The sequence below is a fragment of the Caenorhabditis remanei genome, chromosome IV, assembly GCF_010183535.1.
Source record: "Caenorhabditis remanei strain PX506 chromosome IV, whole genome shotgun sequence".
Lineage (NCBI taxonomy): Eukaryota > Metazoa > Nematoda > Chromadorea > Rhabditida > Rhabditidae > Caenorhabditis > Caenorhabditis remanei.
The window spans coordinates 18,691,250-18,711,713 of NC_071331.1; the positions used below are offsets into that span (position 1 = coordinate 18,691,250).

The 20,464-nt window shown below is 38.6% G+C and overlaps 6 protein-coding genes across 6 annotated transcripts; 3 read left to right on the plus strand and 3 right to left on the minus strand.

Annotated features, from left to right (window-relative positions):
- Nucleotides 1-1,631: 1,631 nt before the first annotated feature.
- Nucleotides 1,632-2,993, minus strand: GCK72_015154 (uncharacterized protein; the record flags this gene model as incomplete). The annotated part of the gene is made up of 6 exons (XM_053730668.1): nucleotides 1,632-1,844; nucleotides 1,899-2,097; nucleotides 2,143-2,240; nucleotides 2,285-2,603; nucleotides 2,653-2,855; nucleotides 2,904-2,993. The coding sequence occupies 6 exons, from the start codon at nucleotides 2,991-2,993 to the stop codon at nucleotides 1,632-1,634; spliced, it is 1,122 nt and encodes a 373-aa protein (XP_053585440.1).
- A 3,988-nt stretch (nucleotides 2,994-6,981) lies between these two features.
- On the minus strand, nucleotides 6,982-7,590 carry GCK72_015155 (uncharacterized protein; the record flags this gene model as incomplete). Its single annotated transcript, XM_003096396.2, has 3 exons — nucleotides 6,982-7,197; nucleotides 7,242-7,395; nucleotides 7,451-7,590. The coding sequence occupies 3 exons, from the start codon at nucleotides 7,588-7,590 to the stop codon at nucleotides 6,982-6,984; spliced, it is 510 nt and encodes a 169-aa protein (XP_003096444.1).
- A 570-nt stretch (nucleotides 7,591-8,160) lies between these two features.
- GCK72_015156 (uncharacterized protein) lies at nucleotides 8,161-9,514 on the plus strand (the record flags this gene model as incomplete). Its single annotated transcript, XM_003096456.2, has 5 exons — nucleotides 8,161-8,247; nucleotides 8,291-8,651; nucleotides 8,725-8,834; nucleotides 8,881-9,127; nucleotides 9,414-9,514. The coding sequence occupies 5 exons, from the start codon at nucleotides 8,161-8,163 to the stop codon at nucleotides 9,512-9,514; spliced, it is 906 nt and encodes a 301-aa protein (XP_003096504.1).
- A 410-nt stretch (nucleotides 9,515-9,924) lies between these two features.
- On the plus strand, nucleotides 9,925-11,975 carry GCK72_015157 (uncharacterized protein; the record flags this gene model as incomplete). The annotated part of the gene is made up of 4 exons (XM_053730669.1): nucleotides 9,925-9,966; nucleotides 10,396-10,640; nucleotides 11,436-11,694; nucleotides 11,742-11,975. 4 exons carry the CDS (start codon nucleotides 9,925-9,927, stop codon nucleotides 11,973-11,975), a joined length of 780 nt encoding a protein of 259 aa, XP_053585441.1.
- Nucleotides 11,976-12,230: 255 nt separating this feature from the next.
- On the minus strand, nucleotides 12,231-13,030 carry GCK72_015158 (uncharacterized protein; the record flags this gene model as incomplete). The annotated part of the gene is made up of 4 exons (XM_003087551.2): nucleotides 12,231-12,377; nucleotides 12,470-12,718; nucleotides 12,762-12,842; nucleotides 12,896-13,030. 4 exons carry the CDS (start codon nucleotides 13,028-13,030, stop codon nucleotides 12,231-12,233), a joined length of 612 nt encoding a protein of 203 aa, XP_003087599.2.
- A 465-nt stretch (nucleotides 13,031-13,495) lies between these two features.
- Nucleotides 13,496-20,432, plus strand: GCK72_015159 (uncharacterized protein; the record flags this gene model as incomplete). The annotated part of the gene is made up of 13 exons (XM_053730670.1): nucleotides 13,496-13,567; nucleotides 14,111-14,267; nucleotides 14,322-14,578; nucleotides 15,619-15,947; nucleotides 16,001-16,303; nucleotides 17,098-17,248; nucleotides 17,298-17,636; nucleotides 17,680-17,824; nucleotides 19,194-19,444; nucleotides 19,600-20,001; nucleotides 20,052-20,144; nucleotides 20,193-20,320; nucleotides 20,366-20,432. 13 exons carry the CDS (start codon nucleotides 13,496-13,498, stop codon nucleotides 20,430-20,432), a joined length of 2,694 nt encoding a protein of 897 aa, XP_053585442.1.
- Between the last annotated feature and the right edge of the window lie 32 nt (nucleotides 20,433-20,464).

Sequence of the window (20,464 nt, forward strand, 5' to 3'; positions counted from 1 at the left end):
AATCCGTAGACAACAGTGAAAGCCAAGAAGCATCCACCTTAGGTTCGTCAGTTTATAAAAAGTCTAACAACGAAAGATCTATTCATTTAAAATATTCTTGAAAAGTCGAGTTCAAAGTTCTAATTCAACTTTTATATATTCCCCAACTCTGCGCTTGCATCCGTTTTTCAGCCTCAACTCCTGCTGCAACTGCATCTGCAGCTCCGAATTCAGTTCCTGGTCAAGCTCCAACTGCAACCGTAACTCAAAACGCTGCTCCATCGTCTACGCCTGCTACAACTTCAGCTCCAGATTCAAATGAAACTAATAATCAAGCTTCGAATGCAGTACTAGCATCGAATCCAGCTCAAAGTCAAGCTCCTGCTTTCACTCAACCTCCAACTTTTGCTCAATCAAATCAAGATCCTAATCCTACTCAAAAAAAGTAACTGAAAAGGAAAAAAGTCGAATATGAAGTCATGTTTCTACATGAACGATGTCTACTCGTTGTTTACTCGTACAATAAAAATTTCATATTTGTCTCAAGAAACGCAATATAAGATTTAGATTTTTGTATTATTAAGAAAAATATCGCTAAATCTGTTTAAAACTGTGAACTAAAAATTCAAACATACTAGTAATGCAATTGTCTTACTGTTTCCTGAAAACCGATGTTCGATACTTAGTTAACAGTCTTTTTAAAGTTAATTGTAGCTAGGGACCGAAACGAGAATGGACGGGACTACAGTACCGTGCAGTAAGATACAATTTGACCGTTTTCAGTTGAAAATGACCAACTTTGAGAGGGTGTTACGGTATCACTGATTGTCCCACGGAGTAAATTATGTATAAACAATTTAGAATAAAGATAGAGCTTCATTTTTGTAGTTGACAACTTTTTTGTACGGACACTCCCTAGAGAGTTATTGTCATTTTAAAGGGACTGCTCAAAAATCACTGTATTTTGCTCTGAAATGGAATGATTTAAGAAAGAAATTACTTTGTGTAACTTGCTAGAGAGTGCTCGTACAAAAAAGTTGTCTCTTGGTCTGTATTGTTTAGACATAACTTTCTTTGTGGGAAAATCAGTGATACCATAACACCCTCTCAAAGTTGGTCCTTTCCAACTGAAAAAGGACAAATTGTATTCACTGATGCTCGATACTGCAGATCAAGCTAACCTAAACACCTCAAAAGCAGGCCAGCGAAAGTATCAATAGATACCTCTCATAGCTTCATTTGGAAAACCCACAATTAGTAATGTCTAGTCTCGTTTTCGTTTATCGAAAGGAACGAACTTACGAACGACGACGAGTACGGAGAGCCAATAGTCTCTTAGCTCTCACAACGATGCGGCTGGAATTACAGACAATGTTTACTAGAATCTAGAACGATCTGAATACGTCAGAGAGGTATTTATAGTAAAGGAAAGGGTAATTGGAATGTGAGAATTTTGGGAATCTAGATAGAGTCTTGTGAGAATATATATTAACTCTTTTTGGACGGGAAGATTTCTGAAACTGATGTTTGTGATAGAGATGGAGGTCGCTTTCTTCTTCTCGAAACACTTTGGCTAAATATATCCTAATGTGTGGACTGTGTAAGTCAGTGTGAAGGGTGAAAGTCAAAACAACGCTTTATTAATTTTCAACTCATTTTGGAGTCTTAGTCTTCTTAGCCTTCAGTTCCGTCGACTTGAGCGAATTGATCATAGCATCAGATTTTCTTCTCGCAGAGACATTCGGGATATCGTCGGCACGTGTGAGCTCGTCTTCCAATGGATTCTTTCCACCCTTCTTTGAATTGTCAAAGATGATGAATCCGAAACTGCCATTCTCTCGGATATTCATGATGGCTCCACGATTCTGAAATAAACAAAACATAGTAGAGAAAATTATTGAGTAAAGAATTGAACTCACGTCGGTTTCATCCATATAACGCGGGGCAGAGAAGATTGTGACCAGCTTCCTTCCGGCAAAAAACTTGAATCCATCCGGGATCATCTGATGAGCACGTACGATCAATTCAATTTCGAATGTTTTGCAGACATCATTTACACACTGCGAATTGAAAGTACAAGAAAGACCACGGGTTGCGTTTTTGCTCCATACAGGTTCTCTGTAATTAATTAATTGAATCAGAAAGAAAAAACGGAAAACTTACCTCGAGAGAGCAGCCGATGATCCATCAGAAGCTGGATCTGCCCAAACAAGGTCTTGTGCCAGTGCGTTGTCAGAAACATCAACAAGCGGTCTCTGGATCTACAAAATAAACACGATTATTAGATAAATAGCTGACTGCTCACGCTCTCTAAACTCTTCCAATTTTCTAATTTCGGACTGATTCCTCCGTGCATGCAGAGTATTTTCCTTCCGATCACGCAGACCAATGGCATATAAGCAAATGCTTCGTTAAATTTCTCCCACACTGCATGTCCATCAGCCTCTCCGATCTTTATGATCAGTTCTTCTCTGAATCCGTAGGCAAAGTTTATTGTTTTCGTCTCATGATTTCCACGGAGTAGAACGTATTGCTGTGGGTAGTGGAGTTTGAGGGCGAACAACAATGCAATAGTTGCTACTGAATTCTGTCCTCGATCCACGTAATCTCCGAGGAAGACGAATCTGAAAATAATTTGAATACACTTGGAAGAAGATTTCAAATAAACCACACCTATTGTGAAAAAATCCCACTTTCTTGGTTTTTCCAGTGTCATCCGTAAACGTGTTGAGAATTCTGATGAGATCATAATACTGTCCATGGATGTCTCCAACAACCAATACAGGTGGGTTTATTCTGGCCAAGATAGGTTCGTTCTGGAAGTGCTCCTTCGCGTCTTCCGCGAGGTTCATGAGTTCTTCTTTTTTGAAGACAATCTGGAAATTAATATGTTGGACCATGAGACGAGAGAGACTGTGCCTTACATTCCGATAGTTTCTCCATGCATTGACTCGGATAAGACGACTGATGAATGAAGCCGTATCAGTCCGCAATTGTTTCATCGCATTGCTCATGTCGAGTTGTTATCTGGAAATTGCATGAGGTTTTAGTTGTTTAGTTGACTAGGTTGGAAGCGAAAACGTTAGAGCACAGTGGCGCAGGTATAATTTTTTTGCGTGTCATGCCGGTTTGTACGCTCACGCATTTTTGCCACGTTGTGAAATGTGTGGGGAGAATATCGGATGGAAAAAAAACGATGGGCGGAAAAAGTTGACAGTGAAATTAGTGATTACATTAACCCTGTTTCAAGAAGCGATCCTCTCGGATTCCGGGATTACTCTGGAGCACAAATTGCTCGAGAGCAGTGCCCCAGGAAGAGCACCAGATATCTTTCCTTAACGCCTAAGAGACTCCTCTAAACTCACGGTAAGTATTGGTTAGAAGGCCAATGGATCGATTAGTTGAAAGATCGATTAGTTGATGAAGTAATAACTTCTCTTGTCGCGAACTGCCAGGGAAAAAAAGTGAACTAGGGCACTAGGTTGTTCTAGTTTCAAAACAAAGTTCAGTAGACCGGGTCACAATGAAATTTATTTTATTTTATTTTTGAAAGATGTGAATTAGAAACTGCTATCTATATTTTTGTTTTATTTCATTATTTCAACTTCTAGTTGACTGTAATGTACAGAAAATATTGTCATTCCTTCACTGTCTTTTTGAAAAATGAATATTTCTTCTGCTAGAAGATCTTTCTGATGAAGAATTTCAGAATATCAAAAAGAGACATGACCCTTCTGGAAATTGAAATGATGTTTGGATCAGACTGAAACTGAAGCTCGGAATGAATACCCCTGTTGTCATTGTCTAGAATTATTCTCCCCTTCTCTTATTGCCTCAATTCTAAAAATAGGATTCTAGAAAGTGTCTGAACGAGTCTAAAATATATTTCGGATAATACTGTATCTGAATTTCGTCATAATTTCCTATTTACTGGAATAAATTCCCTTTAATTTATTAAACTCGTAGAAGACGCATCAGCGGGAGATTTAATGTAAAACGTTTATATCAATATTTATTCAATTTCAGTCGGAAAATTCAAAGTCCTTAATGCCAGGTCTCGCGATGTCTTCCGAATGGAACATACTTGATTGGGCGACGAGTACGGAGAGCCAATGGTCTCTCGGCTTTCACAACGATGCGACTGGAATTACAGTTTACTAGAATATACAAAAATATCTGTATACTCACTCATCGTTTTCCTCGCTATCCCAAGCAGTCGAAGCTCCAATGATTGAAGAGAAGATGAGAAAGATGAAGAAGAATTGATGGAACATTTTGAGAAATGTGAATATTGAGGTGTCCGAGAGGTATTTATAGTAAAAGAAAGCGTCATTAGAATGTGAGAAATATGGAAATCTAGATAAAAGAGTCATGTGAGAAAATTTGAGTCATTTTGGAATAAGAATTATGAGAAGATTTCTGCAAACTTGATCAATGAAACCTTATATTTCTTGTGCCATGCTCTCCCTACAGTACCTTTTGAGATGGTGGCACAATGTAGCTGTAGATCAAATCTAGATCTATAATTTTGTAGTTGAAAACTTTTCTGTACGAGCCGTCACTGAAAAGTTACAAGTCAGCGGAGTCGAATTTCTGGAGTTGTATACATTGGTATACTGTAACTATTCAGGAAGTGACGGCTGAAGATCCAGTTTTGATCTGCACACCCTATTGAATTTGACTCTAGTTCCGGCTCCGTGGCATTTTCACAAATCTAGTCATTGGAAGAGTTACAACACTTCTAGATTCTAGTGATACCAGAGTTTTCCATAAACTTTTAAAGATTTTAAACTTTTTGAATTACCTTTTCTCCATTACCTTGTCTCTATTTTTGTCCGAACCATGGTATCCGCGTTCCGGGAACCGAACATCAAAAAGAATCATAGAATCGATAGGAGATACGGAGATTTCAGCAAAAAGTTGTTTGAAAACTCAAGGTAAAAACTAAAGATTTATTCGTAATAAATCTCAAAAGTAAATGCTAATTCTTTGCTTTTGTTCTGTTCAAATCTGGCGACAGAGTGAAATCCATTTATCAAATGGGTGGAGGCTTCTCGAGGTGGACGAACAATGGTTGAGAAGTCTGGAATTGAATGTTGTTCTATCGGAATCTGTGCGAAATTCGCAGATCTTTGGAATATCAGAATCCAGAGTGGTTTATAAAAAACACTGATTCAGAATGCGTTTTTGAGAATATTAGCACGACACGCTTCTTACAACCGCGCTCTACCGAAACCGAAGAAAATTTTGTGCGAAATTGAGAGACTCAGAGAAAAATAGACGTTTTTCAAGGGAATTTCAGTGGAGCGCAGTTGCAAGAACTGTGCCGAGCTAATATTTTATCTCGGAAACACAAATTCCATACAGATTTCTTCTGGTTATTCAAGTGATTTCTCCATTCAAACTCACCCAAAACACTGAATTCTCATGAAGTTTGGAGGAGCCAATCACTGAAAAATAAATCCATTTTGTTTAGATTTGTTTCTTCTTTCTTTCAAACTCACCTTGAAACATGGCTGATATTTGGACCAGGCGACTAATTATTTTCTCGTTGCGTTCAATTGATTGCATTCTGATTACACGTTGAAAGAGGGCGGAGTCGGTCAGTGGGGTTAGGAAGTTCACACGTGAGGATTTTAATATTTTATTCTTTTTGAAATTAGAGATTTGGAAAGAAAAGGATCAAACTGTGATTCTAGAAATCATCTTTCTATCTTTAAAAATAGAAGAAATCTGGAAAACTGAAATTGAATAATTTCGACACCTTGATTTTCCAAAAAAGCTAATCTCGCACTGATTAGCGTCTAGAATCTTCATTGGAAAGCGAATCAGTTTTGAATTGTTACAGTACCCGTTACCAAAATATCACAATTTCCAGTAGACAACTATTTCACTTATATCTTCGGAGTCACTCTTAAAATTCGCCAATTTCGATTAACTTTCCCTCAAAATAGAACAATTGTGAGTACAAAATCTTTGAAGATTTATTTAAAACAAGAAATTCGAAGTGTATCATTCTGTGAACCATTTGACCATTGCTGCCCGCGAAGTCATCAATCGGGAGAAGAATCTGAAATTGATATTTGTTTGAGCCTTGATACAAATTGATATAAATATCATCTTGAAACCATTCAAGCTTCGGATTGACAATTTCTGGAGGATCAGGAGAATTGGAAGATGGAACTGGATAAGTTTGAGGGGTTTTCAGTGGGATCAGTGAATCGAACTTACTTTTTGAAACCATCAGTGAACTAGCAGATTGTAAGAGAAGAGTGAGATTGAGAACTGATCACTTATCCTGTTTTTCGTTAAATGACAAGTGGGCGGAGTCGGTTAGTGAGAGGGGGACACGTGGAAACTTGAAGATTGTTTCAACTGTACGAACGGATACAATTGTTTTTTATAGTACAAGCCAAGTAACAGATTTCCCTGAAAATCTAGAGAAGAAAGCAGAAAGCAATGGAAGTAATGAACAAACTTAGAAAGAGAGGGGGCTCGAAATGAACATAGTTCAATTAAATGATGTATAAAAGTTTCTTTTAGTTTTATGAATTTCTCCAAACTTCGACTAGCCATTGTTTCTCATCCACTGATTGAATTTGAATTCGCTCTGCTTCTGTATCTAAACGGAGATTTCGAAGAGTATATTGCACTGAAAACTATGATGAATCTGTGGAAACTAATGAAATAGACTGCAACAACAGGATAAGAAAGTTACGGAGAATAACAAGAATTTGAGAACGGGAACCAGAAACTGATGTTTTATAATAAATTTCGTGTCTCGTATTCCTATTCAGTTTCTTCATAAGAATAGTCACGCGAACTAGTAAGCCTACCCAAAGTGTTTCTTCTCTTTTTAGAGCCCCTCGCATCCTTGAACAACCCAAAAACTGTTTTAGAATTGTATTTATATGCTGAGATTGTTGATGAATAAATTAAAAACACACACAGGGAATTTACTACGACATGTAGTGTATATATTGGTGCGAAAAATGTGTATATTTACAGATTTTGTGCGGCTGCAGCATTGACAGTCGCAGCGAGATCTCCCTTTCCTTCAGCCAGACGCTGTCGAATGATTGTAGCAACAGCTTTTTGCGTTTTCCTCTCCAACTTCTGCAACTTCGACTCAATATCTCTCTTCAAATCCCAATCTATCTTTTTCGGTGCCAACATTGCCAAATCTACACTGTCGATCGCTTTCTCATGAAGAACATCCTAAAGAAATAATAATTTATACCGAGAATTGAGGCTTGAGCTACCTTTAAATGATCTGTTATTTCCCTCTGGACAATATCCAAATCTAATGCAGTATTTTGAGTGCCGACCGCCTCATCTGGCTTGTGATTTCGGAATTCTCGACCATTTTCTCGGTTCTTTTTTGTCGATGTCTCGCCTTGGTCGTAATCTTCCTCTCTGAAAACATAATTTATAATTTTCTCCCTGATTTTCAATTGTTCAGATAACTTACTGCATCTCAACACCATGAATCTTCGATTTCATTGCAAGTAACCGCCGTTTGCGGGCTTTTGCTGCAGCTTCCAACGAAGTTTCGTGGTTTGTAAGACTTTCGATGTCCTCATCCGAATCACTTTGATTTTTGTCGGTCATCTGCGAATAATAAAGTTTTAAACGATAGAAAAGGTACAAGATTCGTGTTTCATCCCAATAAATAAAACTTTCAGAAAAAAGAACAAGAAAAAACTCATGAAAAACAGTATTTTTCTCTCTTTGAAAAACGAAAAAAAGGTTCAAAAAATGTTGTGTCGATTTACGCGGGTCTTACGGCGCGCTCGTAGTACGGTAACACTTGTTTTATGTGTGCGATTTTTGTCGGGCGGTTGCGTCTTTCTCCCGTTCATTTTTTCAGTAAATTTCAGCTTTTGAAAACATTTTTTTGTAAATTTTATTCTTATTTGCTCGAAAATGTATTTTGTTTCTATTTGAGAAGATTTGTTTAATAGCTAAACTATGTAATTTCTATAAAAATAAAAATAAAAACTCGATTCTTGAATAAATTAAAATTGCAACAGTGTTCGTTGTTTTAACCTTCTTTTAATAATATAACATGAATGTATCAACTTTCAAAAATGATTTGTACGTTTCCATTTTTTTTGCTTCAACTCGCCTACATACCTTTATTTTTTTGCAATACCCATTTTGTTTTTTTACAGGGTCATCATGCTTCGTCAAGGCGCGGGTACTCTTCAGCTTGTCTCACATGGCTTCGTAAATGCCGAGCAGGCTCGTGGGTTTGCCACTTTGAAGGTAAAATATACTTTCGTAAAAATATCAATTATATCTTTTCCAGGACATTTCCATCCGTCTGAAGTCGGTCAAGAACATCCAAAAGATCACAAAATCCATGAAGATGGTCGCCGCTGCCAAGTACGCTAAGGCTGAACGTGACTTGAAGGGAGCCAGAGCCTACGGAGTCGGAGCTAAGGCTTTCTTCGACAACATTGATCCAGTTGCCGAAGATACCGCCACCCCAAAGGAGGAGTCAAAGAAGCAAGTTTTGGTTCTTATCACCTCAGACAGAGGACTTTGTGGAGCCGTGCACACGTCTATCGTCAAGGAGGCCAAGCTCATCCTCAATAATGCTGGAGACAAGGACATCCGTGTTGTTGCTATCGGAGACAAGTCCAGAGCTGGACTCCAACGTCTTTTCGGTGAGTTGTCTTAATAATTACTTGCAACTCTGATGAGAGTGTTGGAAACTTGTAATAAATAGGAACTTTTCAGCCAAGCATTTGTTGGTTTCCGGAAACGAAATCGGACGTGCCCCACCAACCTTCGCTGATGCCTCCATCGCGGCTAAGGCTGTCCTCGACTCTGGATTCGATTTCGAGACCGTAATTTATTTGTTTTCTATTCTTTTATTGAAATTCAAGTGTTCAGGGACACATCATCTTCAACAAATTCAAGTCTGTTGTCTCCTACGAGACATCTAAGCTCCCAATTCTTCCATTGGAAGCCATCAAGGCCAAGGAAGCTCTTACCACCTACGATTCCGTCGATGACGATGTCCTTCAATCGTATTCCGAGTATTCGCTCGCCCAATTGATCTATTACGCTATGAAGGAGTCCGCCACCTCGGAGCAGAGCTCCAGAATGACTGCTATGGACGGAGCATCGAAGAACGCCGGTACGTTGATTGAGACAGTTTTTATCATTAGAAACGGGAATTAAAAAAAGAGTTTGTAGAATGGAAAGTCAGACTTTTACAGACCGAACATCTTTATCTAATAAATCTTTAGAGATTGGTTCCTCATTATTTAGTAAACATCTGACTTTCGATTCAACAAAATGTGTCTAAAACTTTCTAATGATGTTTTGTGAAAAGAAAAGTCTGGATTTAATCCAATGGTAGTAGTCATCAAAACCAGTTTATCGATTTGTTCAAAAATCACAATTTATCAACTTTTTTCCAGGAGAAATGATCGACAAGCTGACATTGGCTTTCAACAGAACTCGTCAAGCAGTAATTACCCGCGAACTTATCGAAATTATTTCCGGAGCCGCTTGCGTCTAAAACAGTCAACCGAATTGTTCAAAGTATCGCTGTTTCGACAATCTCTTCCTCTCTCTTCCGTCGTTTTTCCTTTTATTTTTTCTTATAAAGGTTTCCATCACGCCCTCTCAACACCCAAGATTAGATGTTTTAATTTTTCCCGCCCGTATTTTCTTCGGTCTTTTTTCTCGTCTCCGTTGTTATAGTGATACGTTTGAGTAAATAGAGTGACACGAAATAAATATTTGTGTATTGTTTCCATATCTCTGGAAACATACAGCACTTTGAGTTTTTCTACCAATAGAGAATACTCGGGGTAATGTGTGTGACGGTGAGCGTGTGAGTTTCCTATTATGGTAAAAAGTGTCCAATTGTTAATATTATTTGCGTTGCGGAATTCAGTAATAAAGATGGAACAGTTTCAGAATACTATGGATCTCGCAACTATAGAGGGATTCGCTGAAACGCTACTGGTATGTTTTCGAAATGACAGAAAAAATAATATATCTCAACCAAATCGATATCTAAGAAGACCATAAATAATTGTCCAATTGTCATACTTTCTTGATTTAAGAGTACCAAAACTCATAAAAATTGTAAAAATAAGAGACAATATTACATTTCTTCACTGATCCGTCAAGTTTTTCATATAAAAAGTATATTTTAAAAGATTTCAATGTGAAATTAAGTTTTATATAAACGAAAATTTGTTTTTTTATAGATTGAGACATCATAAGAAAACTGTTATTAAATATTTTTCACTAGAAATACATTCCGTTTTAGCAAAAGCTCGTCAATTATAATTTTCCTCAACAATAAAAGATTCAAATGATCGATTTTTTGCTGAGAATGCATGAAATTGATAGAATAATCATTTTGAGACAATTCGAATATTTTTCCAGGCTCCACCCAATGTGGTCACATCGGAATCTCGTGAACAAGCTACGTTCTTCTTTGAAGATTTGAAGAAGAAAATCACAATTTCTGAATGTTTGATTCTTCTCCGAGAATCGAAGAACCCCTTCGTTTTATTTCAAATCGGACAAGCTGTTGGAGAGATTGTACTCAGAGATTGGTCATTGATTGAACCGAATGATGTACAAGTTGCCTATAAGACTCTTCTAGAATTTGTTGCCACTTCTCTGAGGTAAGATTTGGAATAGTGGGAGAAAAAGTGTTTGAGAAAAAGAAAAATCTCCGGAAATGTATTGTTTTTGAAACGAAACCAGAAGAAAGATTTGAACTGAGATGTAAAAATACTGTCGAACTAACAAGAAGAAAACAAATATTTTTACTTTTCGAAACTGATTGCGATATTTCTGTGTGCGAAAGTTGCTCATTTTCCGAGCACTCTTCGTGAGCAAGAAATTTTAACTTCGCTAGAAGATGTTCGATATTATGAAACGCATTTGCCCTTTTGTCTTGTTATTTCACTGATTTCCCCGTAAAACTTGGTTAAATTTTATCGAGTATCAGAACCAGAATAGGGTTTTGCCATGCTTGCAAACCGGAACTGGCTTGAAAATGGATATTATGAACTGAAAATGTTCCAAAATGTAGATCTCGGCGAGTTCTATGTCAACGACTTATTACGAGCCCGATGATGAATCGTTAATGTGCCGCGGGCCGGGAAAAAGTTCGAAACAATGCAAAAATAGTCAAAAAAGCCATTCTTGCCCTGCCAGCGGCCCATTAACAATTCATCATCGGGCTCGTAGTGAGTCGCTGACATAGAACTCGCCGAGATCTACATTTTGGTATATTTTTCAGCCCATAAGACTCAGTTTTAAGGGAGTTACCCCCAAATATGCTTTTTGCTTGTCAATCTTGTAAAATTGGGAAATTGTAACATTTTTCTTCAATACACGGACATTTTATCAGCGATTCGATGCTTTATAAAACATATTACTCCAAATATACCCCCTAATTTCTATTTTTTCAGTCTCGAATCATATGTCGTCGGAGCATGTCTGAAATCGGCTGCAATGATAATCAAACGTGGAATTCTCGATGGAAAATCGGGTGATCAAGAGGAATTGTATCAGTTTATTCATCAAATGCTCACAAATGAATCATCAACGATTCAAGCTGCTGGTTGTCTCTTCATTAGTGCTCTAATCGAACAATTCTCTTCGGCATGGAGAAATTCAAAGTTTTCGATCACTTGGGATTTTCATTTACAAGCAAAATCTACTTTTGAGGTAATTTTCAGAATTTTAATCCTTCTTGTATATAATATTGTTTCCAGAACAATGGACTCCGCCGTCTTCTTGAAATGTCTCTCACTACACTTCATGCTTTATCAAATCAAGAAGATATTGTTGGTAACAACTTCACGAGAAGATTATGTGATAGATTTCTCGAAGTTTCTGAGAATATTCTGTCCTGGAACTTCTCAAGCAGATTGTATCGACGATTTTTGAGTAATCATCAGGTAAGATTTGGAAATAAAAAGAAGAAAGGGAAAACGAATCAGTTTTAAAAAGTTTTGTGTTGATTTCGTCAAAAGTCGCACAACTATTAACACGGCACGCTTCTTACAATCGCGCTCTACTGAAATCGAAGAAAATAGTGTGCGAAATTGAGAGACTCAGAGAAAAAGAGACTTTTCTCAAGAGGATTACGGTAGAGCGCAGTTGTAAGAACTGTGTTGAGCTAATATTAACACTGGAAGAAAAATCACATGAAATTCAGTTTTATTACTCAAAAAGTCAGCTTTCTCTTCCAAAACGAAAATCTACCACATTCCCATCATAATCATTAAAAAGAAACGAGTATTAAAACTGGATCCCATTGGTTCGAAGTTCAAGTTTGTGTTGTTTGTGTACTTGGCAGTCACTGTTTGAATCGCATTGTAGAGACCTGTGCGTTTTCCGGCTGGACTCTGAAAATGAAGAAAGATGATTATGGTTTTAAGTTGGAAAGACACAAGACAAAGACCATTTCGTACCCATTTTGACCCCCATCCCAACTCACATGATAATGACAATAGGCGTACCACTCGTTCAACGCATCGAAAAACGCGTTGTCGTGCACTTTATCCGTCTTTGCCCACATATTTTTGTAGGTCTTTGCCACAGAGGCATTGAATACTTTTGTGAGTCCTGGTGTCAGATCATTCCAGAACAAACCGACAGTGTTACGGTGGTCAAGAAGACTGATGACACCCGACAGAGCACCGGAACTTGTTCCGTAGATATCGAGTGCTGGGAATTTGTGGGTGCCCTGGAAATGGAATGATCCTTGAGGGGTACTGTATCTATCCTACCATGTTTGATGGAACCCATGAGTTTGCTCTCTTCTTCTTCAATGCCAATGTGGTGTCCTTGTTGTTGATGTTGTTGACGAACTGAAATTTCAGAATTTCAAATGATATCAGTTTCAGTTTCATCTAGAGCTTACTGTGTTCAACTTATTCATTGGAGAATACGCGAGAATCTGTGCCATACAACCATAAGTAATGGGATACTGCGATTCCACGAGTACTGGCACGAGAATAGTGAAAAGAAGTGCCGAACAGAGATGTAGTGGTCTCATGGTTGGATATATGGATAGAATATTGTCGAAATCGAAAAAGTTTCGATTCGAAATTGGAGGCGGATGGGACGAGCCGGATTAGTCGAATCTGCGAACTTTGCCACGATAGGAATATCTGTATTTGAGGGAGAGAAGAGGGGATTTAAATGAGGGACATAGAATAGTTGTAGAGGTTTTTGATCGAGTGAACTGAATATGTTCGATTTAGTTGAAAGGGTTTTTGACACTTTTAATAAGGGAGATGGAGATTGAATTTTTGTTGTAGAAGTACTAGAGGACTGGGAGGGTAATCTGAGATGAAAAGTACCCAGTCTACCTGGAATTAAAGGACGTTATAGATCAGAAAAACACCATGTTCGAGAAAGATATTCTCTAGTTTGTTGGCCTGCATCATTTCGAAGTTCATTGGTAGGTCAAAAGAGCGACAGGCGTGTTCTTGGTTGTCTGATTTCGGTTTTAGTGAGTATGGAGAGGGCCTCATCTGTAGTTGATAAATTACCAGACTGGAGGAATCAGGCGGACTGTGCTCTTGTTTCTGTACGTCACCGTCATCATATCCTAGTCTGTGAAACAGAGCCTATATGTACAGTACTGACCGTAAAGAATGCGACACTTGCAGTGTTTAGTTGGAAATGATCAACTTCGTGAGTGTTAGACGGCCTCCCTAATGGTGTCACAATGTTGATAGTTTATGGAGTGCATAGCTTCATTTTTGTAGTTGACAACTTTTTTGTTCGAGCACATCCTAAGAAGTTATCAATGGTCAAAGTAAACAACTCAAAGAAGTCTCCAAGGGCCAAAATTGCGAGAAATTTTTTTGACGGTCGATAACTTCATAGGATGTGCCCGTGCAAAAAAGTTGTCAACTATAAAAATAATGCTCTACTTGTGATCTATACACTCCAAAAACTATCGATAGTGTGTCAGGGAGGCTGTCTCGAACTCACAAAGTCAGGGAGGCTGTCTCGAACTCACAAAGTCAGGGAGGCTGTCTCGAACTCACATTCTTTGTGGCCAGTACTGTATTTATGTAGGAGTATTCGGTTCGAATCCAAATAATCACTACTATATTATTTTCAGTCGTCGACATCATTCCGACCACCAATTACCTGGAAAGATCTCCTTGAAAATGATGAATTCTTCATCCTTTTCTTCAAATTGCACTCAAAAATTCGACACGATGAAACACTATGCACGAAGTCAATGAACTGTTTGATTCAGTTGGCTTCTCTCACAGGTTTGATTCATTTTCGATTTTAGAATTTCCCTTCAAATAATCTCCTTATTTCAGGCGACTGTATGCCGGTAGCTGACCAAGATGCGAGTACAAAATACGTCCGAATGTATATCAGTAATCTCCTCGAATTATTCTCCCAAGGACCATCAAAATGGGAAACAAATCATTTCTGTATGATCGTCAATCGACTATTTCTATATAGACCGTTGTCTTCAATTATGAGACAAGAAGCCGAGCTGAGAACGAGATTTTTCGGATTTTTGAGAGACTATACTATTCATTTAACGAATCAAGCGATGCAGAAGGCTATTGTGAGTTCGAAGAGGTGTACTGTAGTGTACTGTAGTCACATGAGAGAGAATAGATAGATTTCAGACAGAAAAATGAGAGGACATCTGAAAAAGAAGACAGAAAACACATGATTCATTATAAAAAGCCTTTATTAGATCGACGAGTGTAAAAATCCCGAGTATGTTGTGTCAAGAGCTTTATTCTTCTATTTGCATATCTGGAAGCATTCACTCATTTGGTTGGAGACTGAAAAGAGAAAGAAGATTAAAATGAAGAGTGTCGGAAGTAGAACTTACTCTGAGTCACTTCTCCTCTTTGAGCATCAATTTTTTTCTTGATTATTTGTCGCCTTTAGACAATCTATGCGTAGGTGCCAGCCAAGGAGCGGATGCTCTCCGGGAGAGAAGAGGCGGAAGGCGGAAGAATTTTGTTGAGATTATGGTTCTACCGGGCGACAGAGGGCTTCTTATATACGGAATTTTCACGGGAAAAATGAGATTATGGGGCCATGAGAATATTATTGTTATCGGATTGTAGATTTTAAGTAGAGATAAGGGAAAAAGATAACGAGAGAGAGGTGATCGCTACTAACTGGGGAAGGTTAACGAGTCAGTGTGGAGATATGGGATGTGACCTGTATCATTTGAAAGCTGAAATTACGCTGATTCCAAATATATATTCAGTTTTTGTCCTTGAGGCATGCTGTTCGGGTAAAACGGGGTCAAATTTTGGACTCCTGGCAAGTCATTACCTTCCTGACATGTGAAAAACGTCGGTGTAGGTGGTAGTGAGGCGGTGTGGCATGGTGAAGGGTGTGGTTCGATTCCCTGTCATGCAAGAGTTTTTTGTATTTTTTCGACCTCGAGGGCAAAAACTGAATATTTATTTGGATTCAGCGTTTTCTCAGCGTTCCAATGATATAGGCCTTATTTCCAAACTGGCCAAACTCTATGACCTTCCCTAGTAAATTTGCTGATTTTAGGAGATTTTGAGATATTTTGATCTAGAAAACTTCTTTTTCAAAAACCTCTTTTCTATGACAATTTCGGATGCTTTCCAGGGAGAAGCAGAACATGATGACCATACATCCCTTGCTTTGATCTACGACGCCATCGTAGTGTTACTTCGTGGAAAATGGAGAACGACGTTCTCATCGGAAGAAGAAGCGGATGCAATCGATAATGAATTGGTTAAATGGCCGGTTCTGATGATTGTGAATTCATTCATTCAAAATGTATTGGCACCGCCGAAAGGATCACGTCCAGAAGCAAAAGACGAGGATGATGGGGACGATGATTCAGAGGATAGAACTCTTTTTGTTGATTTATTTAATCCATTGAGCTCAATGATTTGTTATAGTGTTGGAGAATTCATGGAGAATATGGCGACGTAAGGATTTTTGAATGCCGAGAATTTCACTGAACATTTCAATTTATTTCCAGAAACCTCCACTCTTCTCTCGCCGAATTCACCAGCATGGCCACTGGCACCGCTGATATGAGCCGTCTCCCGATCTGGCAAGAGGATCAACACTGGTTGATGCTCATTCTCGCAAATTCGATTGTTGGAGAGGAAATCGACGGAGCGTGTCATGTTGCAGGAGATGTGTTCGATTACACACAGAAATTGTTTCATTCGGGACGAAAATTCGATTGTTTGAAGAAGGCGCAGTATCTGCAATTGTGTATTGAGCATCCGACACAGGATAGACAGGTTTATGCACAAGAAGTTGATCCGTTTGTTATGTAAGTTTATGGGAGAGACACGGGCGGACAGGCAGACAGAATATTTAGAAGAAATCATGGGCAAGGGCGTAACTCGCTTAAAACTGAGTTTTATGAGCTGAAAAATATACCAAAATGTAGATCTCAACGAGTTCTATGTCTGTGACTTATTACGGGCCGGATGGCTAGTCGTTAATGTGCCACGAACCGAGCTGTTTTCTTTTTCGTTTTTTTCTGGCATTGAATCGAGGGAAAAAAACGTTTTTTTCCGGACGTGAATAGCCCCAATATTGGATATTGTGAAAATTTCTAGTAAAAATGAGTTTTTGGCTCGAACAGATTGTTCTCCGATTTGTCTGAAATCACATCAAAAGCTCAAAAACTCAATGAATTTTGATGAAGCCCGATAAAATCTAAGTATTTTGCTCAAAAAATCTATAAAACCCGCAATTGTCCGCCTAAAAGTGAGTTTTTTTCACATTAATAATTTAATTTATTTATTTCTTCAAAGGGCGGAAACCACTGACACGAGAAAATGGAATGGTTTTTGAATTTACATTTAAAAAAAAAAATTAAAAAGATAAAAATAGAATTTCTAGCTCAAAACTTTAGAAACCACTCAATTTTCCATCTAAATCATACATTTCGAGTTATTTTCGACGGTTTAGGTTCCAACAGTAGGTCTGGACATAGAACTCGCCGATATCTAAATTTTGGTATGTTTTTCAGCTCATAAAACTCAGTTTTAAGCGAGTTACGCCCTGGCTCGATTTGCAAGTATGCTCTGAATCAATCAATCTCTATTTTTTTTTCAGAATCATGGGAGAACTCTTCGCCTGGGCTGCCATCGAACACGACGTCTTCGCCAATGCGTCCCGTGAAATGATCAGTCCAGAACTGTGTCGAAGCACTTTCCTCTGTCTCAGAAGATTCTTGAATGCGGCGAGTAGTCCGGTGGACTGTGATGTGAGTGCTCTATCATTATGAATTTTCAATCACAATCCTTGTTTTTCAGAAGTGGAATGACTACCAAGGTGTTGCATCTGAACATCTTCCAGTGATGCCAAAAGACAAAGGATTCTCAGCAGTTCTCGTTCGATTCGTCGTCAAGAAGGTTCTTGCAGTCCTAGTGAACTACGGATCGGAAGAGAAACTCTGCCAAGATGCAATCGATTGTCTTCTGAGTCTTGTTGAATCTCATGCGTCTGATATTGCTTCATCTGCTGAGCTGTTCGAGTACTTGAACTCTCTTGATATTGCACGTCTTCCAAATCGATCGAATCTTATGAAGGCGTTGGTTTTGATTGGTGCAGCTGCGAATGATCAAGAGTTACAAGAGAACATGTTCAAAATGGTGAGTAGATGGTTGGAGAAGTTTTCTAAATGATCGTTTCCAGATCCTCGTCCCTCTATCAGAGAGATTCGTGGCGGCGTGTTCAGTGCCATCTCAGTCGGAAATCGACTCACAAATTGTCGACTATCTTCAGTGTTTTGATGGAGTGGCGAAAGCCAGTCAGAGTCATTCGGCTCCCGTTCTTTTCAGTGAGTTTTAGATTTTGTATTATGTCCTAATTGAAAACCGAGTAATAGAGAAACTCATACAGATAAAGTAGAAAAATCGGTTCAGATCCGTTTAAATCGGCTGAAAGTTTACTTTAAAATCAGCTGAAATTGGCTGAAAGTGATATGAAAAGAAAGCTGAAGACGTGAGGATTTTGAATCCGTTTTCAGAATTCGACAACTTGAATTCAGTTTTTTAGCAGGGAGGAGTTCTAACTCAGATTCAGAACTTCGGAGATCTCGCAACTCAATTTTTTAAGGTACAATCGATGAAAATAGGAAAACAACTGCAACTGTATTTCTGAAACTGTTCAAGTCAGAAGTTATTTTTTATTTATTTCTGAAACTGTTCAACCTCAGAATAACTAGTCAAAGACACTACTTTCACTCCTGCTGGAGTATGAAATTTCCATTGTCAGTGCGCCGAAAGACTACATGTCAAGAAGCAAAACAAAACACACAAGTTCTCAATACACAATTTTTATTTTTAAATTTTTAAATTTTATCCCTTCGGTTCGGCCATAACTCTTTTGTTTTCCTCCTTCCTTCTCTTCCATCCAAAAAATATCATCATCATCGTCTTGTCCGTTGTCGTTTCGTCGTTCTGTTTATCGGATGGTTGATCGGGTGCTCTCGTTGAGCACGTCGGTGCCTCGGCTCGCTCGATCCTCCATATCACTTTGGCCAAGAAGTTCCCTCAACGAGTCTTCTAACCGGAGATGACCATTACGTGATGAGAAGAGAACGAATTGAACGACCACTTCCACTGCAAACGATCGTCGATTGTCTATCCAGAAGAGCCCACCAGAAGACGTCCGACGACTCCAGAAGTCATCCCATCGACTTCCTCCAAGGAAGGTTCTCCTATCCAAGGGGACGGTGAAGGAGACCAGTGGAGAGGGAAGTGGTTGAACAAACCGAGTGAAGATTCTACTGTTTCTATCATCCTTATATAGCCATCTGATCAGAGATCTTATTGATAGATAAGACAAAGTGGAGTAGGGCAATAGGTTGCGTGAGGAGAAAATTTATCGAAAATATTGAAAAAAAAAAGAATTGACGTGGAATTTTCCAACTGGAAAAACATATGGTGATCTTTCGTTAGAAACCTGTGAAAGTGACCGATTCTCTTCATTCTTCCATTCAAATTTGTGTCTATCGGTGTGCCCGTTTGTACGGAAGTTCACAACTAATTACGGCGGTAGGTAATCTAATGTATGGTTTCAAAAGTTGTAGCAAACTCAGTTACTCGTTGATTCCCGCTAAAATAAATATGCAACTCCTACGAAAAGTTTAGAAATTTCAACTTCCATTTCTCAAGATCTCTCCCTCATAACTCCTCCTTTTCCAGAATTTCTCTACGCAATCATCGAAAAATGCATCGGACTAATGCAATCTCGTAACCAGAACGAGATCGTCGTTTCGAATATTCTTCAATTAATTCTCGATGTGACAACAAAAGTATCGATTTATATTGATAATGAGGATGAATCGAATGCATTGTATTCATCACTTTTACAAATTGTCGACTCGTATCGAAATGATCAAATCAAGAGATTCTCCACATTTACGGCTGATGATGAGGATAAGGCGGCGGATTTGGTTAGTCGCTTTTCACAATCGCGCTCTACCGAAACCGAAGAAAATTGTGTGCGAAATTGAGAGACTCAGAGAAAAAGAGACATTTCTCAAGTGCATTTCGGTGGAGCGCAGTTGTAGGAAGCCTGTCGTGCTAATAAACAACTAATAATTTCCAGGCTCTCTTCATCGACATTCTCTCAAATGTTCTCTCGAAAGACTTCTTGACACTCGGAGAAGAAAACTGTTCAACTGGAGCGAAAGTCGTCATCCATTCACTCGAAATGCTTCTAACAATCATGAATGACCGTGTCCTCCAAATGCCAGAAGTGGCTCTCAAATTCTTCCGCCTCATCTTGTATCTCGTTGAGTTCTCTCCAGAATCACTGGCTGAAATGTCAGATAACTTGATGTCATCGTTGTGTCAGTGTATTCGGCTCGGAATGACTGGACAATTTGGAATGGAAATCACGTCGACATCTCTTGAATCGCTCACTGAAGTTGTCCTTCACTACGGTATTGAATCGAATAAACCGAGATGCACACAGAATTTGGCACTTTTATTCAAAGAAATGCTTCCGGTACTTATCAATTTTTAATTGCAATCAAATATTCCTTTTTTCGTTTTCAGACTGTATTCGAGACGTGTCTATCGAACACCTGTGAGAATAGTATCTACGCCGAATCGTGCTCTGCCTTGTACGCACTCATTGCTTTTGAGAGAGTGAGTTTTTTTTTAATTGGAATCATTTTAAAAACTTAATTTTTATAGTCCTTCTTCGACGAATACGTCAACAATTTGCTCTCAAACCGATCGAATCAACAAGCACGTGGAGTATTGGAAGCAGCATTCACAGAGTTGATGACGGTCACTCCGGAGGCTGGAAATCGTCGTGGAAGGTAGCGAAACTTGTCTAGAATCTATTAATTTTGCCCTTTTTTCAGAGTACAATTCCGCAGCCGAATGGAGAAATTCCTCAATGGAATCCAAGGACTTCTCAGCTACACTTAATCATTTTCTGATCTTTTTTATTATCACTTTTT